This window comes from Acanthopagrus latus, chromosome 21 (genome assembly GCF_904848185.1).
Source record: "Acanthopagrus latus isolate v.2019 chromosome 21, fAcaLat1.1, whole genome shotgun sequence".
Taxonomy (NCBI): Eukaryota; Metazoa; Chordata; class Actinopteri; order Spariformes; family Sparidae; genus Acanthopagrus; species Acanthopagrus latus.
In genome coordinates this window covers 4,323,524-4,344,776 of record NC_051059.1, presented here as the reverse complement: position 1 = coordinate 4,344,776, position 21,253 = coordinate 4,323,524, and the positions used below count along the sequence as shown (strand labels likewise).

At 40.2% G+C, this 21,253-nt stretch overlaps 1 protein-coding gene across 8 annotated transcripts in view; it reads right to left on the bottom strand.

Moving 5' to 3' along the window:
- Window positions 1–21,253, bottom strand: part of astn1 (astrotactin 1) — a 406,003-nt gene that overhangs the window by 36,890 nt on the left and 347,860 nt on the right. For all 8 annotated transcript variants that reach the window (XM_037083604.1, XM_037083606.1, XM_037083607.1 and 5 more), the window contains 3 exons: window positions 16,759–17,036; window positions 12,327–12,460; window positions 11,223–11,374 (listed from right to left, as the gene is read on the bottom strand). In XM_037083604.1, the coding sequence (XP_036939499.1) occupies window positions 11,223–11,374; window positions 12,327–12,460; window positions 16,759–17,036 (564 nt within the window). The remainder of the gene's footprint in view (window positions 1–11,222; window positions 11,375–12,326; window positions 12,461–16,758; window positions 17,037–21,253) is intronic.

Sequence of the window (21,253 nt, the reverse complement as noted above, 5' to 3'; positions counted from 1 at the left end):
GTTTTGGTCATCGGGTTTTAATATACTTTCTTCTCTAAAGTCTAAGTTATGGAAGTAAAATTCTGATCAGATGAGGAACCCTGGGACAAAATCTTATCAAACTGTTGTTTAATTTGTGGCAATTCAGGGGTCGTTGATGTGAAGTTTGAAAACCACTGCTCTAGCTAATCAAGTAGGTAAAATAACTGAGCTGTTCACAGGTTTAGGGTTCAGGTAAAGAGTGTAATATAAAAAATAGTTTACAGTATATGAATATTTTGAATGTGTCATATGTCAGTCATTATCTGCAGTCTTGAAGAGAGCTTCCTGTACTGTAACATTTTGCTGAGGGGCAGTGTGTGATGGATCCTGATACAGGCCCGGGAAGGGTGCGCAAAGGTGGGCATGGGCAAAAGCGTATGATTAGGCAGATTGAACCCAGGCTATGTAAACTGGCTTTTGAAACGCTTCTCCTTAGGGAAGGGCTTTTTGTGCAGTTTTGACTTCGGTAGTCCCTGGCTATATGATGTGCTGATTTTTGCTCTGAAGTGTGAGAGGAACCCCTGTGGCAGAAAAGAAAGCTCAGATTCTCATCTGTTCATCTGTTGAACAGGAGTTCAGAGAAGCCAGCCTTCTTGGAAGCCATGGGTAGAGCCCTGGAGAGGGCTCCAACATGAGACTTCATAGCGAGATAACAATGCTCATGTTGGCAGAGATGGAGAAACCTGGGGTGAAATAATGCCCTTAAAATAAAGTAGTGTTTTGTTATTGAAGTGCAAGTGTCATGGACTAACCAATGCCAAGTTGAATTCTGAAGTACCTCACAAATGTACGTGGCAAAAGAGCACCAGTCCAAAGATTGATGATGAACTTTGCAGTCATAACATCACAACTGAAGTGTGTATCTTGGACACTTGTGTAAAGAGAAATGCAGAGGTGTCACCTGATGACAACCTGTGGTTAAGTTGGATCAGTCAATGGGGAAGCTGTTAGACTAGATAAGCCTCAATATGCAGTGAAGGCGAACTGGGCCCTTGGCCCGAGGACCTTCAAGACCTACCTTTGTTAAAACTTTTTCCTGCCTTGCAGGGTAGTCAGGGTCAGTCAGAGTAAGATTGCAAATACAAGCTTAAGCAAAACTGCATTCTTCAAAGAGGAACCCTAAGGGGCAACGTAAGCAAAGCATACTGTGGGCCAGCATGTTGTACTCCATTGCATGTACGTATTTATGGGAGCCAGCTAAGTTGCTCCTGGCTTCTGATTAGTTTGCACCATGTACGCCTTCCTGTGGCAGTCCTCTGAATGCATCAAACAAACAGGGGGCCTGGGGCCAAACCGAGCAGTAGCCTGAGCATACCCTGGTATTTACCAGGTGGAGGTACAATGTGGCGAATTAAAGGCACCTCTGGGCTGTTGCTGCCTCTGCAAACTGGGCTAGAAGCAGGGGGAAGTGGTTGGACAGGTGGTTAGGTTTAAATGTACCTATAAGTACAGGAAAATCCAACTTGCTCACCGCAGTAAAAAAGAGCAGGTGGGAAGGATCATGCATGGGGAGCTCAGAGGAAGCGACTTGTGCTAAGAGGAAGGTCAGCCTAAGTTTGGGGTGAGACATACGTGTTCCGGTCACCCCCTGCGTCTGTCTATGATTTAGATGGGTGAGTAATGTGTTTATTGATCGAAATCCTTGTACCACTGACCCTTGAGCAAACCTTGCCCTCACTGGGGGATAAAAGCCGTTACATCATGGAGTTGCTCACAGCCCAGGAGATATTTGTTTTCGCAGTGAGACTGGTCCACCCGAGTGGTGCCCTGACTTAAAGCAGACTTCCTATTCATGAAACTTCCACACATCTGCTGGGCTTGGTGTGTGTGTGTGTGTGTGTGTGTGTGCACTTCCACTATGATCTCACCTTGTGTGCCTGAAGCTTGTTAAGGGAGAGATTACTGCACAAACAAGCTGTTGTCAGCCACAGATCTCGCCGAGCCCTGGATTCTATAATCATCAGCTGTATATACGTATGTAGACTTATCTAACATTACATAACCACACAAATGGGAAAAAAATAAAATAAAATAAAATAAAATAAATAAATAAACAGATAAACTAATAACAATAATAATAATAATAATAATAATAATAATAATAATAATAATAATAATAATAATAATAATAATAATAATAATACACAAATGTAACCACACAGCTGTCATTGAGTATATGCTGTTTGTATAAACAACAGAGATTTTAGGGTGTTTTGTTAAAAAACTGGGTATATTCCGACATCTGTTTCTGATGATCATCAGGAGAAAGTAAAGGGCAGATATTTGGTCCTTTCTTTTGTTTCTTCCAGAGATGATCAGTAGTGCGTCTGTTCCTGTAAATGGATGTTTTTGACTGTCCTTCTGGATTTTATCATGCGAGTCATTCAGGGAGTAAATTCAGCAAAAAAAAATTATATTTCAGCTATTGAAGTAGCATCAAACATTTTTGAGAGCAGTGTGAAAACAAATTGTGTGTACTGGGTCAATGTGGAAATTGTAGTGTGAACAACTGGTAAGTACTTGATGAGCAGACTCTACCTATAGTAAGTGCTCTTATATAGCAAATTAACTTTCCCTACTCCTCAACAGCTTTTGTGGGTGGTAGAGGAGCTCGGACAGATGGACTACAAAGAAAAATTGAGAAAAAATGATAAAAACAGAAATAATCTCTGGATGCAGTACAGCCATTATGTCCTCATCAGACACATTTACATAATCCCATATTTGGACTTGATCTTTGCTGTGTTCCATTTTAGAACGAAAAAGTAAGATATCGAATTTTGAAATCTGGGAAGCGAAAAAGAGAGAGGAGGGAAATACTTAAAAAAACTAAATGAACACAATACACATTCATTTGTCTGGAAGTTTAGGAAGACTGATGGCATTCATTTAACTTATATGGCATCAAAATCCTGAGGCCCATTTTAATCACCAGAACCATAAACTGATTTACTTGCTGAAATATCTTCAACTGATATATGTCTGCATTTGTAGAAAACAAGTCAATATATTCTTGTTGATGGATTTCCTTTGTCACTTATCTAGAGCGGGGTTTCCATTTGATCTATATTACCACATTACACATTTACATCAATGCCCGTTAAAGCATCATTAAAGATGGTGCAAAGATACCGCAATACATCCATCATAAGTCCTGATTTATAATCCTGTAAAACATAATGTCCCGAATACAGCCTGCATCAACGGCACTGGGGGTTTCACCACTCTTTTGTGAAGAGGAGGTTGTGATGAAAACTACTTTAAAGGGGCAGTTACATAAAAAAAATGTATGCCGATGGTCAGGGGGAGTTTTGTAGTCAACTAAAACAAAAACAACTAAATCTTCACAGTAGTCGCTAAACTAAGAGTGTTAGCAAACACCTGGTCTGAAGTGGGTGCAGTAGGATGTAAATAACTTTTCAAATGAATATGGGCTCTCAGGACCTCTTGTAAATTGGATTATGCCAGAGGAGCTGAAAGGAGCCATTTTCATGTTTATGTTGATGGTGTTTTATGTTTTAAAATAACCGATCCATACTTACTGTCCAGTAGACAGCAAACTGAATTTGCCTAAACAAACACATGCTTTATATTCTACATAAAACAGATATGGTGTCCTACACATGCTTGGCTGATGATATATTGCGTAGACTTTTAATCCAACAAATGCCGTTTGACCTGCTTTTGACCTTTTGGGGGAAATTAAATGAAGGGGACGATGAAGAGATGAGAGAACAAAAAAACCCACAAAGAATAAGTGAAAGAAGGAAGAAGTATGGAAAAGATAGAGAAAGAAAAGGGAGATGAGGCCAGAGAAGGGACAAGCTTGAAGAAATCAGCATTGGAAAGGAGGCAAGGATGAGAAAATAAAAAGATTAAAACAGAGGAGATAAGAATTTTAAGTCGGAGCAAAGCGATGGAGAGGAGGACCAGGAGATGAGAGGAAAGATGAGGGAGTGGTGAAGGAAAAGCAAAGAGAGGGGGAGAGAGGCAGCCAAGGGGAGATCTGTGGAGAATTGTGCATCAGCTCATGTGAGACTGATTCTCTGAGATGACAGAGGACTGACAGCTCAAATCAAAACCACACTGTGCACTGTGGTCCAGATCTTTCCATCTCTTATCGTTCTACTTCCTTCTCTCTTTCCCCCGCTTCTCTTCTCTCCTTGGTGGTCTCTTCCTCCCCTTCCCCTCCCCTCTGCTGTCCTCTCTCGTAACTCAACACTGCATCTGTGCCTAGCCCCCTTTGCCTCTGCGTGCATGGCAGGGTGTGCTCTCTAAAGCAATCAATCACTCGCTAAAGATGAAAATGTACAGGCGGGAAGCTCCGATCAAACTCTCCCCAATTATGTCAGTGTTTTTTTTCTATCTTCTATTAATGCAGCAGAGCCACACCAGCCCCAGCTGGATAACTTTTAGTGTAATTAGAGCTGCGCTGGCCAATATCGCACTTTAGGGAGTCCAAGTGGCACTGAGAGGAAGCTGTGAAGAGTTTTGACCACTTCAACACCCCAAAGTTATGGAACGGGATCTCAGTAAACTTTTTAGCCCTAAAACCTGCATGTTATTTTGTCTGGTGGATGTAAAGGAGGTGAAGGGGTTTAGCGCTCTCTGGACGTTGCGCTGGCTCTCTCAAAGAAATGTTCGTGTGCGGTGCTCAAGATTTATCGTGACCTGTGCAGTGTCTGGGGATGTTTGGGGGTAGCCATCAGCAAACTTAAGAGGGTCACATCTATTTGTGCTTTGTAAGTTAGGGAAAAAAAAAAATCATATTCATCATGCAAAGTGGTACAGGCCAAAAATGAATGAATCATTACCGCTGTGGTGTTTTTGAGATAGGCACATAGTCTGCCCTGGTACAAACTGCTTCCAGGAAACAGCGCAATGTTAAACCCTCTGACACCTTCTCCTACTTACTTACTTACCCTACTTGACTTTTGCAAGCTTTCTGCCCCTGATCGAGCATCACAACCCTAAAGCTGCACTAATTAACATCTTGATATGAGTAATGGACTAATGAGCACAGACATAATGTACTAATGAACTCACAGTTGCCCTCAGAGCCATTTCAAGCGCATAGCTTCTTGCTTTGTTGGTTTTACTGACTTGAATCAATCTCGTGACTTTCATCACCCTGTTTGCAGCAGCAGCCGGCAACTGTTATCATCAAAAAGTTCTGATAAACCCCTGAACGCCAGCTGCCTGGCGCCAAATGCCAGACAAAGGAAGGTGATTAACTGGTGAAAAGTTGTGCATTTAGCTGGTGAAAAGCCAGATATTTCCCTCAGGAGTGAGCAGACGGAAGTAAGTCCTTTTCAGATTTCACTCGACATGCAAATAAAAACGTGTGCTGCTTTGTGTCTGCTGAATTTGTTCATGCGCAAACGCTTTGGCCACCACTATTTTATTTTTATGCAGTATGTCACTGTTGTGTTTACAGTTTGCTCTGCTGCCCCCATGTGGCCTTAAAAAATCAATTCATGCTGTTTTAAATTGTGGTACAAATGAATTTGAGTACTGACAAGGTGAGACGTTCCACAGTGTGAGCTGCGACTGACACATTAGCCCCTCTGGGCTTATCGTTCTTACTGCTGTTTTTCAGTTTCATCAGCTAACTTGAGGCAATGCTTGACTGGCATGCTTCTGATAGCAGCTCTTGCTCATAGTAGTTTCTACTGTCAGGACTTCCTACACTGTGAATGCCACAACGCTACATAGATGCTGTCAAAAAATACCATGAAAATTCCAAACAATCCAACAAGTTTTTCTCATTCAGGCACATCTTGTCACAAAGCTTTAAATTAGTGGATTTGCAGTTTACTTTTGGTTTTTGTGGTATTTCCAAAGTGAAGGCCTCTTTGAGTAGTTTCATAGTAATTTTACCCTCAGGAGCATTCGTATTTTATTATATTTCAGTGGCAGAGATACAGTTTCACTTTTCAAGAAATAACACTCTTGGCATTTTTCCCCCAAAAGTTTATTCCTCATTGAAAATGTTATTTCCCATCAGAGGAGCTTCTGCCAAAGTGCAGAAACAGATGATGAATGCCTCTTAACCTCCCTAACTGCAACCAACAGCATAACAACAAATGTCTCTCTGTGGTCACAAAGTTAAAACAGCTGCCCTGCACTTTAAACAGTCCTAAACTGACATGAAGGTCTTAAGCAGTGCAGCGTCGACTCGATTCATCGCATCAATGTGCTGCACCAGAAGGGAACAGGTCTGTTGTGTGTACTGGACCGGATGCATGCATTCAGGCATAGTCCAGCATTACAAAACAGAAGACAGTGACTGTGTCCATCACTGTTTCATGACAAACATTTCTTGCACAGATCTTGGTTTGTTGGATGCGATACATTCATTGACACGAACATTAGACTGTTACTCAACTTAGTAAAATTTGAAGACTTTGTGCCGTTATCTAAATATCCCCCTACACAATATAGACATGCCCTATTTCACACAGGTTCCCACCACTATTGGGTTTGTTTTTTCATGAACCCAAGTTTTTTAACCATCTAAATAATACAAATAAATATACAGTTTTTTTTTTATCATCAGCACAGGTGTCAAGAGAACTTGAAAATGAGAGAATTTCACACGCTTGCTGATCTTGCTGTATGTGTGAATTAAAACTTGCTAAGCTAAAGGCAGCTGCATACACCCTGAGGCAGATATTAAAGCTCATATTGTACATAAAACGGCATCTTTACTCCCAGAGACTGCTCAAGTAGCACAGCTAGAGTGGTTGCAAAATCTGCCTTTTCAACAGTGCTTGTAAGGAGCTGGAAAGGAACTAAATGGGGCTCTAGGCAAAAAACAACTAAGGTCTAATAAATTCATCTTCTGTGTCAAATTTTGCAGTGATGGATTATACCTTCCAGGCAAGTGGTGCGTCTGTGAGTTTCTTATGAGGCAACTAAAGAAGGGACTGGAGTCTCATTTTCCAACAACACCATACCATAAATTCTAGTCCATCTTTCAAGGGCCTCGGAAGAGCTAGTGATTACCTTTGTAACTGGCCAGAATTATCATTGTGTAGAGCTAGAGGAGCTGACGGGATAGTGAGGCAATGTAGGAAAGTAATCTCCATTAGTTTAATGAGGATGGCTGAAGTGCATGACACCATGGAAACAAGCATTGTCCTATTTTGACTGTGCAACAGAAACTGGTCAAGTGGAAAGGCTCGGCATTCCTGCTCCACAGTTTTGTTTTTTCCTACCCAGGACCAGTGCTGATTACGACGATATGTTTGATATAAGAGCATTTGTTTTAAGACTGTTAATCTGATTGAAATGTTCCTCTTTTGTATGTCTGCATCGACTACTAATGTAATCTGCATCTGGGATTGCGGCAGTTCCTGTTACCTACCAAAAAAAAATGACGCTTCTTTCCGTATGTCTGATCATGATTAAGACTTTCCAAAAACTGCAAACTTTCATGTTGTACCAGAATACTGTTCTGAAGCCTGACAGATTGACTTTGTGGCCAGATAAGAAGTTTGTTTGAACTTCAAGTCAAAATAAACATTATATCAGGGCACTGCAGCCACAAAATGTTCTCTCAACCACAAAAAAGTCACGCTGGATACTTGAGTATCCATTTTTTTCATCTTCTCTGTTTATCGCTTTGACAGTACAAATTACGGGATGAGACAAACATTTGTTTTGTGAGGCCATGGGACACAGCAGTAATGTTGGGCTGACACAGACAATTTGTTTAAAGGGCACAGGAAGAAATTACATTACGAAATTCCAAAACAGAAACCGAAAGGTCACATTTGCCATTAAAATGATTTTTCATTTTTCATTGTCAAAATGCCTTACTGCTTTAAAGCTGCAGATGTCCCCCTGCAGTCACTATCAAGTGACGGCACACTTTCCATCTCTTTAATTCAGAATGAGCAAAAACACAAGGAGGATAACTGATAAAAAGGAGGAAAAGACAGAGAAGAAACAGAAAAAAAGGTCTTAAATCAGTAGTGGACCACAAAGCCCCAGGTTTAATCTGTCAGATTCTGTGTTGTAGTTGAGTAATTGTGTTTGGAGATGCAGGAATGTGTACTGCTAAATTACAGCATCACCTGACATGAGTCACCTGTAGGTGGGTCCTCCTTTAACACCTGATTATGTGTACAAATCTGTTTTGAAGATGATGCTGCATTAGTGCTTCTACATTTATTCCAATGACCACAGAGTTAACCAGCATTCAATCATACTAGTAATTCTATATCATTTAGTGTTACAGTCTGTGTTTCAGCTGCAACAAAGACCCAACTTTGTATTGCCAACATGTCCATTCTTAAGAGAAGAGCAACTGAAGAGGTCCCTTGCAAATGACTCCCAAAGTGACACTTATGACCATTGGAGAGTGCCAGTACTTGGTTAAATTAAGGATACAACACTTCTTGGTTAGGTTTAGGAAAAGATCACGGGTTGGTTGAAAGTAAGTATATCAGTTATGCAAAAGTTACATTACGTACCTTAAGTAAGTTAAGTTTGTTATGTTAGCTTAAATAACTCAGCATGGACTTTTGTTTTCAAACGAGACATGACCAGCACTTTCCTGGGTCAGAGTCCTGTATTTGTTTGACCCATCTGTCCACCTAAAGCTCGCGGATTGCAGACTTTATCATGTTTTATACCACATCACCTCACTTCATACTTTGCTCTACTCATAATTACAATGGTCAGTTGTTTCTTAACAATAAATGCAATATCAGTCCTACTAGGATGCTTGCCCGGACAACCTACTGAATGATTTTTTTCTGGTGAGGATGGGTTGGTTTCATCATCTAGATAGATGAGCATGTCTGCAGTGTTCCATCAGGCTTCATGATTTATGAATGTAATGAGATCTGAACTGAAAAAAACTAGGCCTGGAGAAAGATGTTTCTATACACGTGACATTGCAGAACTAAGAGCACATCTATGTTTGAATAAATAATTAGCTAAATATATCAGTATCAATAGGGGATCTCAGCTTACACACAGCTGGGTAAACGCTTATGTCTTGGACTGGATGTCACATTTGGCTTCATTTTGGTTGATCAGGGGTTATGTCATAATTCATAACTTGCAGTACAATATGCTTCATTTCTGATTTTTCAGTATTCCGTAAGTGACCAAGAGAGCAGGTGACATGTTGGTAAAAACTAAATGCAAAGCTACACTTACACATAACATGCTGACAGATGCACATACTGACATTACTCATATCTGTTTGTCCATCCAACAGGGACATATTCAAGATTCTCCCTCAGTAACGTTCCAATATTGTGCAATCTCTGCAAGCTGTAATGGCCAAAGTACAGATACCCAATCATGGCATCAAGTAGGCTTTACAATTCTGTGAAGCACAGAAAATGCCCTGTGAACATGATTTACATTTATATGCTTTTGCATCACCAGTCAATGAAATATATACTGTAATGCTTGTAACAAGAGAGGGGAGAAAAGAGAGAGTCAAGTATCTCCTTCTTTTATGTATAATGTATACAGAGTCAACACAGACCCATTGACATATATCCTTCTTTAGAGAGATATGTCAGTGGTGTAGGTAAATGTTTTCAGTGTGCAGCTAAAATTGACATTACTGCAGAACCTATGCCTTAAATATCAGTATAACAGTGCTATTGAAGAAAATGCTCACCTGCTTTCCTCTCCCATCCGAATTGGCTGCATTGACTAATGGTCCTCACTGTTATGGCTAATACATTGTATTCTCTCATTAAGCCACAACAAACTTTGCTACTCACAGAGAGTTGTAACAGTCGCCATTATGGATTGGGTCATTACTGCTAAAATAAACTGCCCCTGTTTTGCCAGTTTCAACTCACATAGGTCCAGCCATATACACTGTGCACTCAGTTGTGGATGACAGAGCTGCACATGCTCCTGCTGCTCCTGTGGCTGCTATCATGATTCCCCCCTTTTAGTGGTAACACCAGGGAAAACATACCTTAACAAGCAAGTAACTGAATCCATATGGATTAAACAGTGAAAAACTATAAAACCCTTGAAAATACCTATAAGAAAAGATGCATGGAAACAGGCAAAGAATACAAAAAAAGTTTTGTCTTGATATGTTGTCAATAACTGTGAGAAAACGCTATATATAAATGATATAAATGAATATCTCTCCTGTTGCTAATTTGTCATTACCAGGATGACATATTGCAATGCTCCTTTATTTTTGGAACAATAAAAGTAATTACTGTATTACATTATAAATGTGCACACAATGTGCATTAAAATGCTGATTATTTTATGAAATCAGTCCAACCAACAGACTAAATACTGTAAATGAATACTTCAGTACTCCGTAGGTAATATTACTGGTGTACACCATCTTGTGGAGGTCCTAACAACTACAACTGAAACTGGCCTATAACAAATGGACTGATGAGTAAAGCAAGTCAAGAGAGGATGTTAAGAAGGCTGCTGTGGCTCTACACCAAAATAACAAGTAAAGCTTTACTAAATACATTAGTTTTAGACTGACCACATGACTTCATTCATTAGTTACTTTTGCAGTAGATGTTCCTCTAAACTAGGGCACACTCTATAATCAAACATTACATTTCAAAAGGTTAGAGTTCCCAGCTTTTTCTATGACAGCATCAATATAAGGGGTTCAGATACAATGTTTTGAGTCATTTTGCACAACTGTTACATATGGTATCAAGAAATCCCTCCTCTTCACCTTTGGATCAGGATTTCTTACATGTGGTGGACCACATAAAACAAATTAGGCTTAGGTGGCCACATGGTGCTGACAACACTGGGGTTCAAGGTTTGAGCCACTAGCCAATAGCTGTCCATACCAACTGAGACCAACTGGCTTGCTCTTTACCCATGTCTGCACCCAAAATATCAATAGTCCCACTTGCTGGTTTAGTAAATATATGAAATAAGGCGAGGAACCTTATGTTAAGTGTTAAAGGAACTGCATCTTCACTTGGTCACCGCGAGTGTATCATCAAGTCTTTCATTTATAAAGCATAACTAAGGAGTCTAGAATACAAATATGTATGACTTTGCCTTGTGTGCTGTCATTTCTTCTGTTTTTAACTGCTTCTAAAACTGGCAGTTCTGGTTGCTTGGAAACCTCAGCCTGTCATAGACTACATTTTTTCACCTGTTGGTCCTTGTTAATCATCGCCACCCAAACACTTGACATTGACAGTTTTTGACAGATGTACCTGTCTCAACTTTGGAGTGGTCGGTCCTCTCTGTCACCTTCTCCTGGCTGATGAGGTAATCAACAATCCGCACGCCGATTGGTGGCTCTGTGTGGTTCCACTCCATGATGACCAATGAGCTGCTGGGCTCGTAGGTGTAAGACAGTTTCAGCCTGGCAACAGAGTGACAGAGATGTGAAACCAGGCCAGTGAGCTAAATATGTTGTCAGCAAACTGGTCTCATTACCTTAATTTACAACTAACATTATCCTTGTGTTCTACTAAAAATGCAACCTCATGAAAACATATCCTGCAATGTCACAAACTGTCAACAGAAAATATGGCCATGTATCTCCTTATGCCTAACTTGAGTTACTCTAGAGCAGCGGCCTGCAGCTATGTGGCATTGGGTCCAATGTTTTAATGTCAGTCGATCAATACAGCAGCTCATTTGGTTGATTAGCACAACCAAAACGCAGAGGAGATAAAACTGCATCAACATTGAAATCGCTGACAGGTTGTAAGACGATCGGCACAGATACAAAACTTGTTTCCCACAGAGGCTACAGGAGACCACAACTACTAGGCTTTGTAGTCATTTTCAGTCTCCTTTTGGTTATGTTGTGTCTCCTTGTTGTCTTTTTGAATCTCTGTGTAATTGTTTTGTGATGCTTTGGGGTCATCTTGAGCCTGTAGATAGTTTTGGGCTTCTTTATATTTGTTTTGCATCTCTTTGTGTTTTTTTTTTTTTGCTAATCATTGATGCCATGTTGTGTTATTATGCTCATTTTGTCTCACTTTGTAGTTGTGCTGGGTCTCTGTTCTCGTTGTGTGTCACTGTAGTTTTTTGGCTCTTTGTAGATGACATGCCTCTCATTGAAGTTTTGTGGCTCTTTGTTGTGGTTTCACATCTCTTTGTGGTCATTGTGTGTCCGTGCCCTGACCCATTTGGCCTGTGTAATTGTGCCCAGAAGGCCCATTCAGAAATCAGGCTGTAATATTTTGATGCAACAGACCACTGCAGCAAGACTAGGAGATCTGCCAGTAAAATTATGGATGGTATTTACCAAAACCCATTTTAGAGAGATATGTTTGGAGAAAAGAAATACTATTCTGGTTACTAACATAGGTTGGGGAAGTGGGGCACAGGTGGGCAGTCCATCTGCACCAAAAGCGCTGGAATCACACCGGCACCAGTCATCGATCACATCACCTTTCCCTGAACACCACAGCATGCTCATCATCGCCTCCTGAAGAGCCTACACATAAAGAGAGAAAGAAAAACAAGAAGATTAAAACTGAAATGAAAAGCACATGTCATATTGGAATATGCAGCATTAAACTTCATCACATCAAATATTTTATATTGTAGTTCTGACTACAAATGAGCAATTCCCTTTGATCATTGTTCACGTTTTCCAATATTTATGGGCATTTTATGTGATACCTGGAAATGAGATGTCATGACAATATGCTTTATGGTCAGTGCCCTAACTCCTTGGGTGCCATCGTTCATGTTTTCACTTTTGTTGACATGCACATATTATATATATGTAATCATATATGAACAGATTTTACCTGTGCACATATGCACACATACTGTAACTTACCTATATATACACGAGTTCATTTACAGACCAGTGATGCATCCTCTCTTTGTTTACACAAGTCTATCCCAATTGTCTCACTAAGATTTAGCTTACTATGAGGAAGAATACAATAAAACATTATTAAGCCCCTTACAGGACATTCGGTTCTCGCAGAAAGAAAAATTAGGAGGGGAAGAGTCAGTGAAGAGTGTTTATATTAACCTCATTTAATGGCAACAGCATTATGATTTGGGGAGTTATGCACTTGACTGCACCACAGTTTACATGGAAAGGATACGTCTGAGTTCATGATTTAACACTACTGTATTTAAACTGTAAATGGCTATGCAATGAATTTGCTTGACCTGTGATTCACCCCTAAGTGGAGTTCGGTGAAGTCTATAAATTTACCTTCTTCTTCTGATGTTGAATATTTCCTGATGAGGACATGATGTTGAAATGACATTATTGTGCTTTGTATGTCCATCATGTTTTAAGAGTATTTATTCTGCGTAGGTGCCTTTTCCTTATTGATATTGCTGTGTTGCTTTTCAAGTAAGTAATCGAAATGAACACAACTGAGATCAGTTCAGTGAAACTTGTGAGGTATCTTTATTGTTTTTTTTTTTTTTAAATCAGATTGTTAACTAGATACCTAGACATAGTTAAAATCAACAGAAATAGATGTATACACCCCTCTAGAGTACATACACAAGCCTATGTAAAAGTGATGAAGTCGAAAAGCGAAAATGACCATACATGTTGCCCGTACATTGTGTCTATTCCAGTAGCTACACAGTCAACCATTATTAATGCTCTGAACAGCCTTTGTCAATACCAGCGGCTGTGTCTGTCTGCCTGAGCTTAAAGATGAGAGCCTGACATCCTGGGGGGACAGTACCGTATCGACCTCTCTTCCTGCTGGAGGAGTAGAAGTAGCATTGACGTACATTATTGATGGCATCAAATAAGTCACAGCACAGTGCTGCAGATTATGGAACAGCATGCTGCCAGTAGATTAAGGCATGATATTCCAAAGGGGTCCCCTAAAGACTTTTGCTTCTGAAACCTTTTTCAAAATGAGGCCATGAGGTATTCTGCCCTCACAGGCACGTGGTGAGGTGACTCCAGTGAATAGATTGAGATTTTTTTTTGTATCCTTATTTTTATTGATTTTAAACAAGGTGCATTTCTTTTAACATATGTATTTCGTTACATCGAAAAAGCCCACCATTTTGGTCAATATGAATTATTGTTGGCAGATGAACTTCCAGTCTCAGAGCTAGTGCTTTGGCTAATATTTTAGCGTCAGTATTAATCAAAGAGATCGGTCTATATGATTCACAATTGTGTTGTGGTTTATCTGGCTTTGGCAAGAGTGTAATTGAGGCCTTTCTTAATGATGGGGGGAGAATTCCAGCTTCTAAGGACTCCTCAAACATTTCCATTAGAGGGTGTATTAGCTGATCTTTGAAGGCCTTGTATAGATCTATGGGTAGGATATCTGGTCCAGCTGTTTTACCATTGTTCATTTTATCTATAGCCTTCAGTAATTCCTCTGCAGAGATGGGTGAATCCAACCTCCGCTTAACCTCATCTGTGAAGTCAGGTATTTGGAGACCATCAAGAAAGTTGGTTTGTTGGATGTTAACTCCAGGAGATTCTGCTTTGTGTAATGATTGGAAGAACTGGGTAAACGTTTTGTTAATCTCCTGTGGGTCAGATGTTCAGATGCTCTAATGTAGGCTTTATATATAGATTTACAAGGTTTATCTTCTTGTCAGTGAGTAGCCCTTGAAGTATTAGATACCTGCCTGCCTTGTCAGATATGACATTCAGTGTTTGAAACAAAGTAGATTTGTGTATTAATGTTACTACTCCTCTTGCATTAGATGTATATGATGCTGCATACAACTGCCCAGCCCATCTCTTTGGTACCTTCTGTATTTCACTAGATAGTAAATGTGTTTCTTGTAGTAGCACAATATTTGCTTTGAGTTGTTTCAGTCTATGCACGACCTGTTTTACTTTAGATAATTTACCTAATCCCCTCACATTCCAGGATATTATATTGATATGTGACTCATTCCTCATGTAACCATTGTCCATTATGTTTCCTTACATGAGAGACAACACCTGTATTAAAAGCAGACACGAACATATTTACAACCAAGAGGAATACAATAGTAAGACATTTGAAAAAAAGAGGCTCTTGGACGCTATTAACCCAAACAAACCTGCGTCTCTTTTCCCTTCCCCCAAACGTAAAAGATTCAACAGTGGCCTCGACTGATCCTTCATTAAGGAGCAAGTCTTTAACAAGCATAGGATACCGCTGTTCGCCAACGTCACCGTCACTCCACCACAGAACATCCCTTCAAGATATTCTTATACACTCCATTGATAGTCTACACATTGTACCCAGAGAACTGAATGATTTAACCAGGTCAGCATAGTCCAAACATAGATTAAACAACCAAGAAAGGAGAGAGAGAGAGAAAAAGAAAAAAAAAAAAAGAAATGTATTCTCACCTGAGAATAAATAGTCTACATATTACCGATTAAGCAGTAATATTGTCTTTCTGTAGGCTTAACAAGAAGGTAGGCTCGCCAGCTGACAGACAGTCACACAGTTCACAGTATATCCTATTGTTCAACGTCTCCTCGTTCCTCGGTGCCGCCGGCCCCGACAAGCCTCTCCACCTCCTCCGGTGTGTTACAGATGGTGGTTTTCCCGTTGCGGGAGATGATCAGTTTGGCTGGATATCCAAATCTGTTCTCGATGTTCAGTGACTGTAGACACTTCTTCACCCCGTCAAACTGCTGTCGTCGTTTGCGCACCTCCACAGAAAAGTCTGGAAAAAACATGATTCGCTGATCTTGGTATTTCACCGTTTTCATTTCTCTCGCGGCCCCCATCACTCGTTGTCGGTCTTGAAAGTTCAAGAACTTCTGAATACTGATTAACACTCGGGAATATTTCTGTTCCATTGCAGATCTACTTGGGAGCCTGCCAATTCGGTGTGCTCGTTCAATTGTAACTGGACTTGATAGTGATGCTCTAAACACTTCAGGTAGCCATTCTTCCAGAAATGTGACGGCATTTCGACCCGCCGCCTTTTCGGGGAGGTTTACCAGGCGCAGGTTGCATCGTCTATTTCTGTTCTCCAAGTCCTCTATTCTGGAGTTGAGCAGCTTCACTTGGTTCTCCATAGTTTGCAAGGCTTTTTGCATACCACTGACGTTATCTTCAGTATTGCTAATTCGGTGTTCGGCTTCAGAAAGCCCAGCTCCACAGTCACGTATGTCCGTCTTGCTGTCTTGCATGGCAGACAGCACACCGTCAAATCGGGAGGTGAAAACATCTTTCAAGTCTGAGATGGCCTTCATCACCTGGCTTTCTTCAGTAGCCATAGCTTCTGCGCCTAGCGAAATGTTAGCCTCCTCAGGCGCTTCTCCCTTTTTGTTGAGATTCTTCTTAGTTGTTGTCTTTCGAGTCGCCATCTATGTTATTTCCTTGTCTTAAATGCAATATAATCACTCAGTTTTGTTTTGAAGTTTTGAAGTTTTGAAACAGCTAGTAACAGGGTTTAGGACGCCCGTAGTAAGAGCTGCTTCCAACGCAACCTATTCACTCACCACCATGTTGAGATTAAGATTTAATGATCCACACTAATGCCTGGATTTTTTTGGTCATTATTAGCTGCTGTCCACTCATGTTATAGTAGCTTAGATGATACATTGGTGGAAACACTTACATCCTCCTGATCAATGTAAAACTGTTGTGAATTTGGGATGACACGGACATCGGGCAATAAACACTTCCTTTAATCATTCACATGAAAGGTATGTAAGATAATGCAGTACAGGAGGATGAGGGGAAACGCAGCCAACAATTTTCAAGGGTATCACATATAATGTACTCTGTAAGACCATCCCGTATAGTTAACGATACACATTGCACACACCTGATAGGTCTCATTGTTGGACACCAGTTCATAGATGGGAGCGGCCTTGGTGATCTGCAGCAGGACGGGCTCCGACTGCTGTCGCCCTTGCGCCGCCCTGGGGCTCATGTGGCAGAGGTGACAGGAGCGCGGGCACTGGCCTTGGCTGGTGCAGTCCATGCGGACGCCGGCTGCCATGCGCTTTGCACCTGTGTCTAGCAGACTGGCGATGTAGGCTGGGTATGTCAGCGTCCTGGGCTCCTTGTCGCGCTCCTCCGACTCCTCTGAAGGTGAGTTACCTGCGAGGACAGACAAGAGAGAAAAATGGTTGGCTAGCTCTTTAAAAGATCTTATGTGTATTATAGGCGAATATCATGAAAACATAGATGCCTGTTTTTTTCATATAGAAATAAACTAGATAAATGGTGAGGTCACAGGTTCATAGTAATGGCATAAGGTGATAAGGGAATGGAGAGAACTGAACTGAGAGATTGTTCTGTCTCCTTTGCAGCAGCATGGAAAAAACTACAAAGCATTAATGTGTTCCCACAATCTCTCTTCTGGAGACTGTTGAGCTTTTCTGCTTCACAGGCAGAATACATGAGTAGGAGTGTAAATATTTGGGCCACAGCTACAGCTATGAAGATCTCAGTGATCCCTCTGGTAAAGGAGGTGAACAGGGAGACCTGTACTGAATAATGGAATATTTACTGTCTATTATTGCGTCTATTGCTGTTACAGGCTGTAATTGACAGTGATTAATACTTCCCCTGCTCAGATTATGGACATTGACTCAACTCTTAAAAATCTTCAACAACAGAGGAAGACATAGCATAAAAAAGAAGCAACCAGGATCTTAGCCTTCTTTTTCTTACACTAAAATAGCTTGCACATAAGTTATTTTTGTATTGCAGACATTTTGAGTTGAACACTGCTTTTTACCCACAACACATATTTAGCTAACTAAGATTTTATATATATTTTTTATTTATATTTTTTTGCGACATTAACATACACTTGTGAGCAAAATATATGATGTGTTCCTTAAGTAAGATGCAATGCTACATAACATTCATTATTAACTAAATGCTGCCATTTGGACCAGGTAAATCATAAAAACACTGCTTGCATATTAAAACAACAATGATTCCACAGTAAAATAACTGTTTTTAACTGCAGCCCAAAATAAAAACATTATCAGCCCTGGCCTCAAACATCAATGTGAAACAGCATGGAGGCCTCTGACCTGACAACAGGCAGATGTTGTACATTAAAGGTTAGACACGTCAGCAAGCACAACTGAATGTAGTTCTCCTAAAGCGATTAAACAACCTTAGAGCTGAAAGGGGATGACACCCAGAGGAGAGGCTAAATAAGGGTTGATGTCGTCTTTTCTTTTGGAAATTCATTCATGGTCTAGCATCAGCATGCACAAAGAATGCTGACAAAAGAAAAAAAAAAATCCACAACTGCAGTCACACCATAGAACGGACTCAGAGAACGACTCTGATGGAGGATGAAGTGCTAATGAGGCAACTTTCCTCATATCAAACAGGACAAAATGTTGCTCCATTAATCATTAGAGATCCACAAGATCATCCCTGCGGTTGTTACGCTGGTCATCTAATTTTAGAGAAAGAAAAAGCTCTGTATCATCTGTGCAGAAGTAGGAGTGGTATGCTTGTGAATGGTTTGAACCAAAGAAAATAACAGATCACACTTTCTTTGTATAGTTTTGTACACGCTCCCAGTTCCTGAAAAGTCAGATTTTGTAATAGCGTGCTGGGTTTAACATTGGCGTGATGTAAATATGTGAATCAAATATTTCCCAGTGTTATTTTGCCTTGGACAGAGTGCAACATCCATTTGCGAGTGGAACCAGAGAGAAGCGAGAGAGGGGAAAAAAAAGTGCTTAATGCACATATTTGACACTATTTTTCTTTTTTAAAAGGGTGAAATTTCTAGATGACCATTTGGGGCTATGCTGTGAGCAAACACAACCAATTTAAAAGCTCAAGCACCTATTTGGGAATAGGCTTGTTGTGTGAGCTGCCTTTGATGGAATGCAACTCAGGTTTATGAGCCAAGGGATGACGGTAAACCAGTGTGCACACAAGCTCAGGGACCAACATAAAGACAGAAAGAAAGAAAGAAAGAAAGAAAGAAAGAAAGAAAGAAAGAAAGAAAGAAAGAAGGCATAGCGACGGCCATTTTTCTGAATTTGTAGATTGAATAATCCCAGTGCATTAATGTTTACTTTTTCTTCCACAGCTCCAAACTGATCTTTTGCATTGTTTTCTATTATTCAAGGTAATAGATACAATACACATCTGCTTTTAAAGTACACTATTGTATTTTCTTTTTATGAGGAACTCCAAGTTCTTCTTCTATCTATGTAAGTCAGGATAAATATATAAATCCCTATGCTTAATACCTAAAAAAAAACCCAATTTATCACACACCCACATTCACGCCCACTCAGCTTTTTTTTAACACCAAATGCTTTTGCACTACATTTCTATCACTTAAGAATTCAGGAGAACAAACAACATATCTGTCTGACAACCATGTGCCTGAATGTGGATGACTGTTATTAAAAATAGATTAAGTGCTACACCAACAAAATGTTTGTTTTTTAGCGCTAGTGTTAGTAATTAACACTGTATTGATTGCACCTCATCTCCCACACATCGTATACCCACGCTTCACAGTATCTGACACCTGCCGAGTCATTAGGTTTCACAGGTTTTCTGAGGAATGACAAGTCACATTAAGTGCAAATCAGTTTGATAAAAAGGGATAATGTCTCTGTAGAGAGGATAAGAGAGAAAAAACTGAAGAAAACACATTCATATATAGGTTAAATGTATATATGAAATTCATTCTGTTTTATTTACTTTGGTTGAATGTATCAGACTGTTGGTATCTCAGTTAACTTAAAAAAAACAAAAAAAAAACAAACTCCTTTCATGACCATAAAAAAGAAAAAAAGATATATATATATTTTTAGGCAATTTTAGGTATTTTAAGTCAGGAGGTAAAGGAAAGAAAAAAGCATTGACGCCACTTGCGGAATTCTTAAGTTATTATAAGATCTGTGAAGTGTTGCAGTAAAAATCAATAGACTATGCCATCCTTTAGTCTATTTTTTTGCTACTTGGTAGGGCAACAGCTTTAACAACTCACAAGATTTCAGAGCACGACTTACAATAAAGTAAGATAATTCTCTGTTAGTCCCACAATGGGGACATTTCCAACTTACAGTGATTACCATGACTTGTGCTTCTAGTTACAAACAGGATCTTGGTAATTAACAAAACGGTTTATCTCCATAGAAGTTGTTTCTGTAATGTTGCCAGACAACTGAACTGCAAGTGGCAAATTAAGCATTTTAATCCTTAACCTCTGTTGCCCCAAAGATTACAATGCAGCAATAGCAGTTGTGTTGCACAACCAGCTGAGGTGATCTACTGCACCGATTCCAATGGTTTGGGGGAATATGAATCTAATACACACCAAGACATGTTAAAATAAGCTCCAGGTTTTGAAATATCGGAATCCCTCTTTAGAGCTTGTGAGTTGAATATGAATATTAATAGGAAAAACAGGCAAGCCAAACCTAAGAGAGAGAAAGGGACATCCTGAGCCAAGCACACATTGGCACACTGAAATGCTCCACATGAGCCACCAAAAGATATAAAGGAAACCAGAACAGAAATGAAGCCAAGAAAAATGAATACCAGTGCCATGTTCTCAAAACACACAGAATGCTGCTGAGACAGAGACCATGGTGCACCTGGGTCCTTTGTACAGACTAACAATCAGACCAGACCTATTACATGTGAAAGGAAAGGACAACAGCATTCAGATAAATGTCAGATAGGAGCAGCGAAAGCACATACCAACCCAGAAATACCTACATAAAGACAGATGACGCCCGAGCTGGGAAATGAGGTGTTCTGAATGGCAGCCTTCTTTGATGACACAGCTGCCTCCACACCAGTAATGAACTGAAAGGCACAAGCTATATTTTCATAGATGTCTATATGCATCTCATTAAAGATGAAAAAAATAAAATAAATAACGTTATTAATAACGTTGATTTGTTCTTCCCTTGCTCTGAGTGGTCTCTTTGCATATGTAATGAATGTTGATCATGCCTCCGATAATGTTGGCATGCAGCTCGAAGGGCCTTGTGACTGGGTCATCGAGTCAAATCGACAGATAAGCCCATACCAATCAAAGGACTTTGAAGGTAAATGAGGTCTGATAGAGGGCCGGGTCACATTAGGGGAGAAAGGAATCAAACTGTGGACGCTCATGCATTCCTGACCCCTCGGCAGCAGTAATATGTGTGCCTGTGTGGGTGATTGTGCGTGCATGACATGTTTAAGTAGAGGTGCTCTGTGGGGCATGGTGCTGCCTGACTAATCAAAGACAGTAAAGAAGATTATGCTGTCATTTGTAGTGTTGGTAGTGTAAGAGGGTGGGGAGAGGTGGAAAAAAAACACAACAA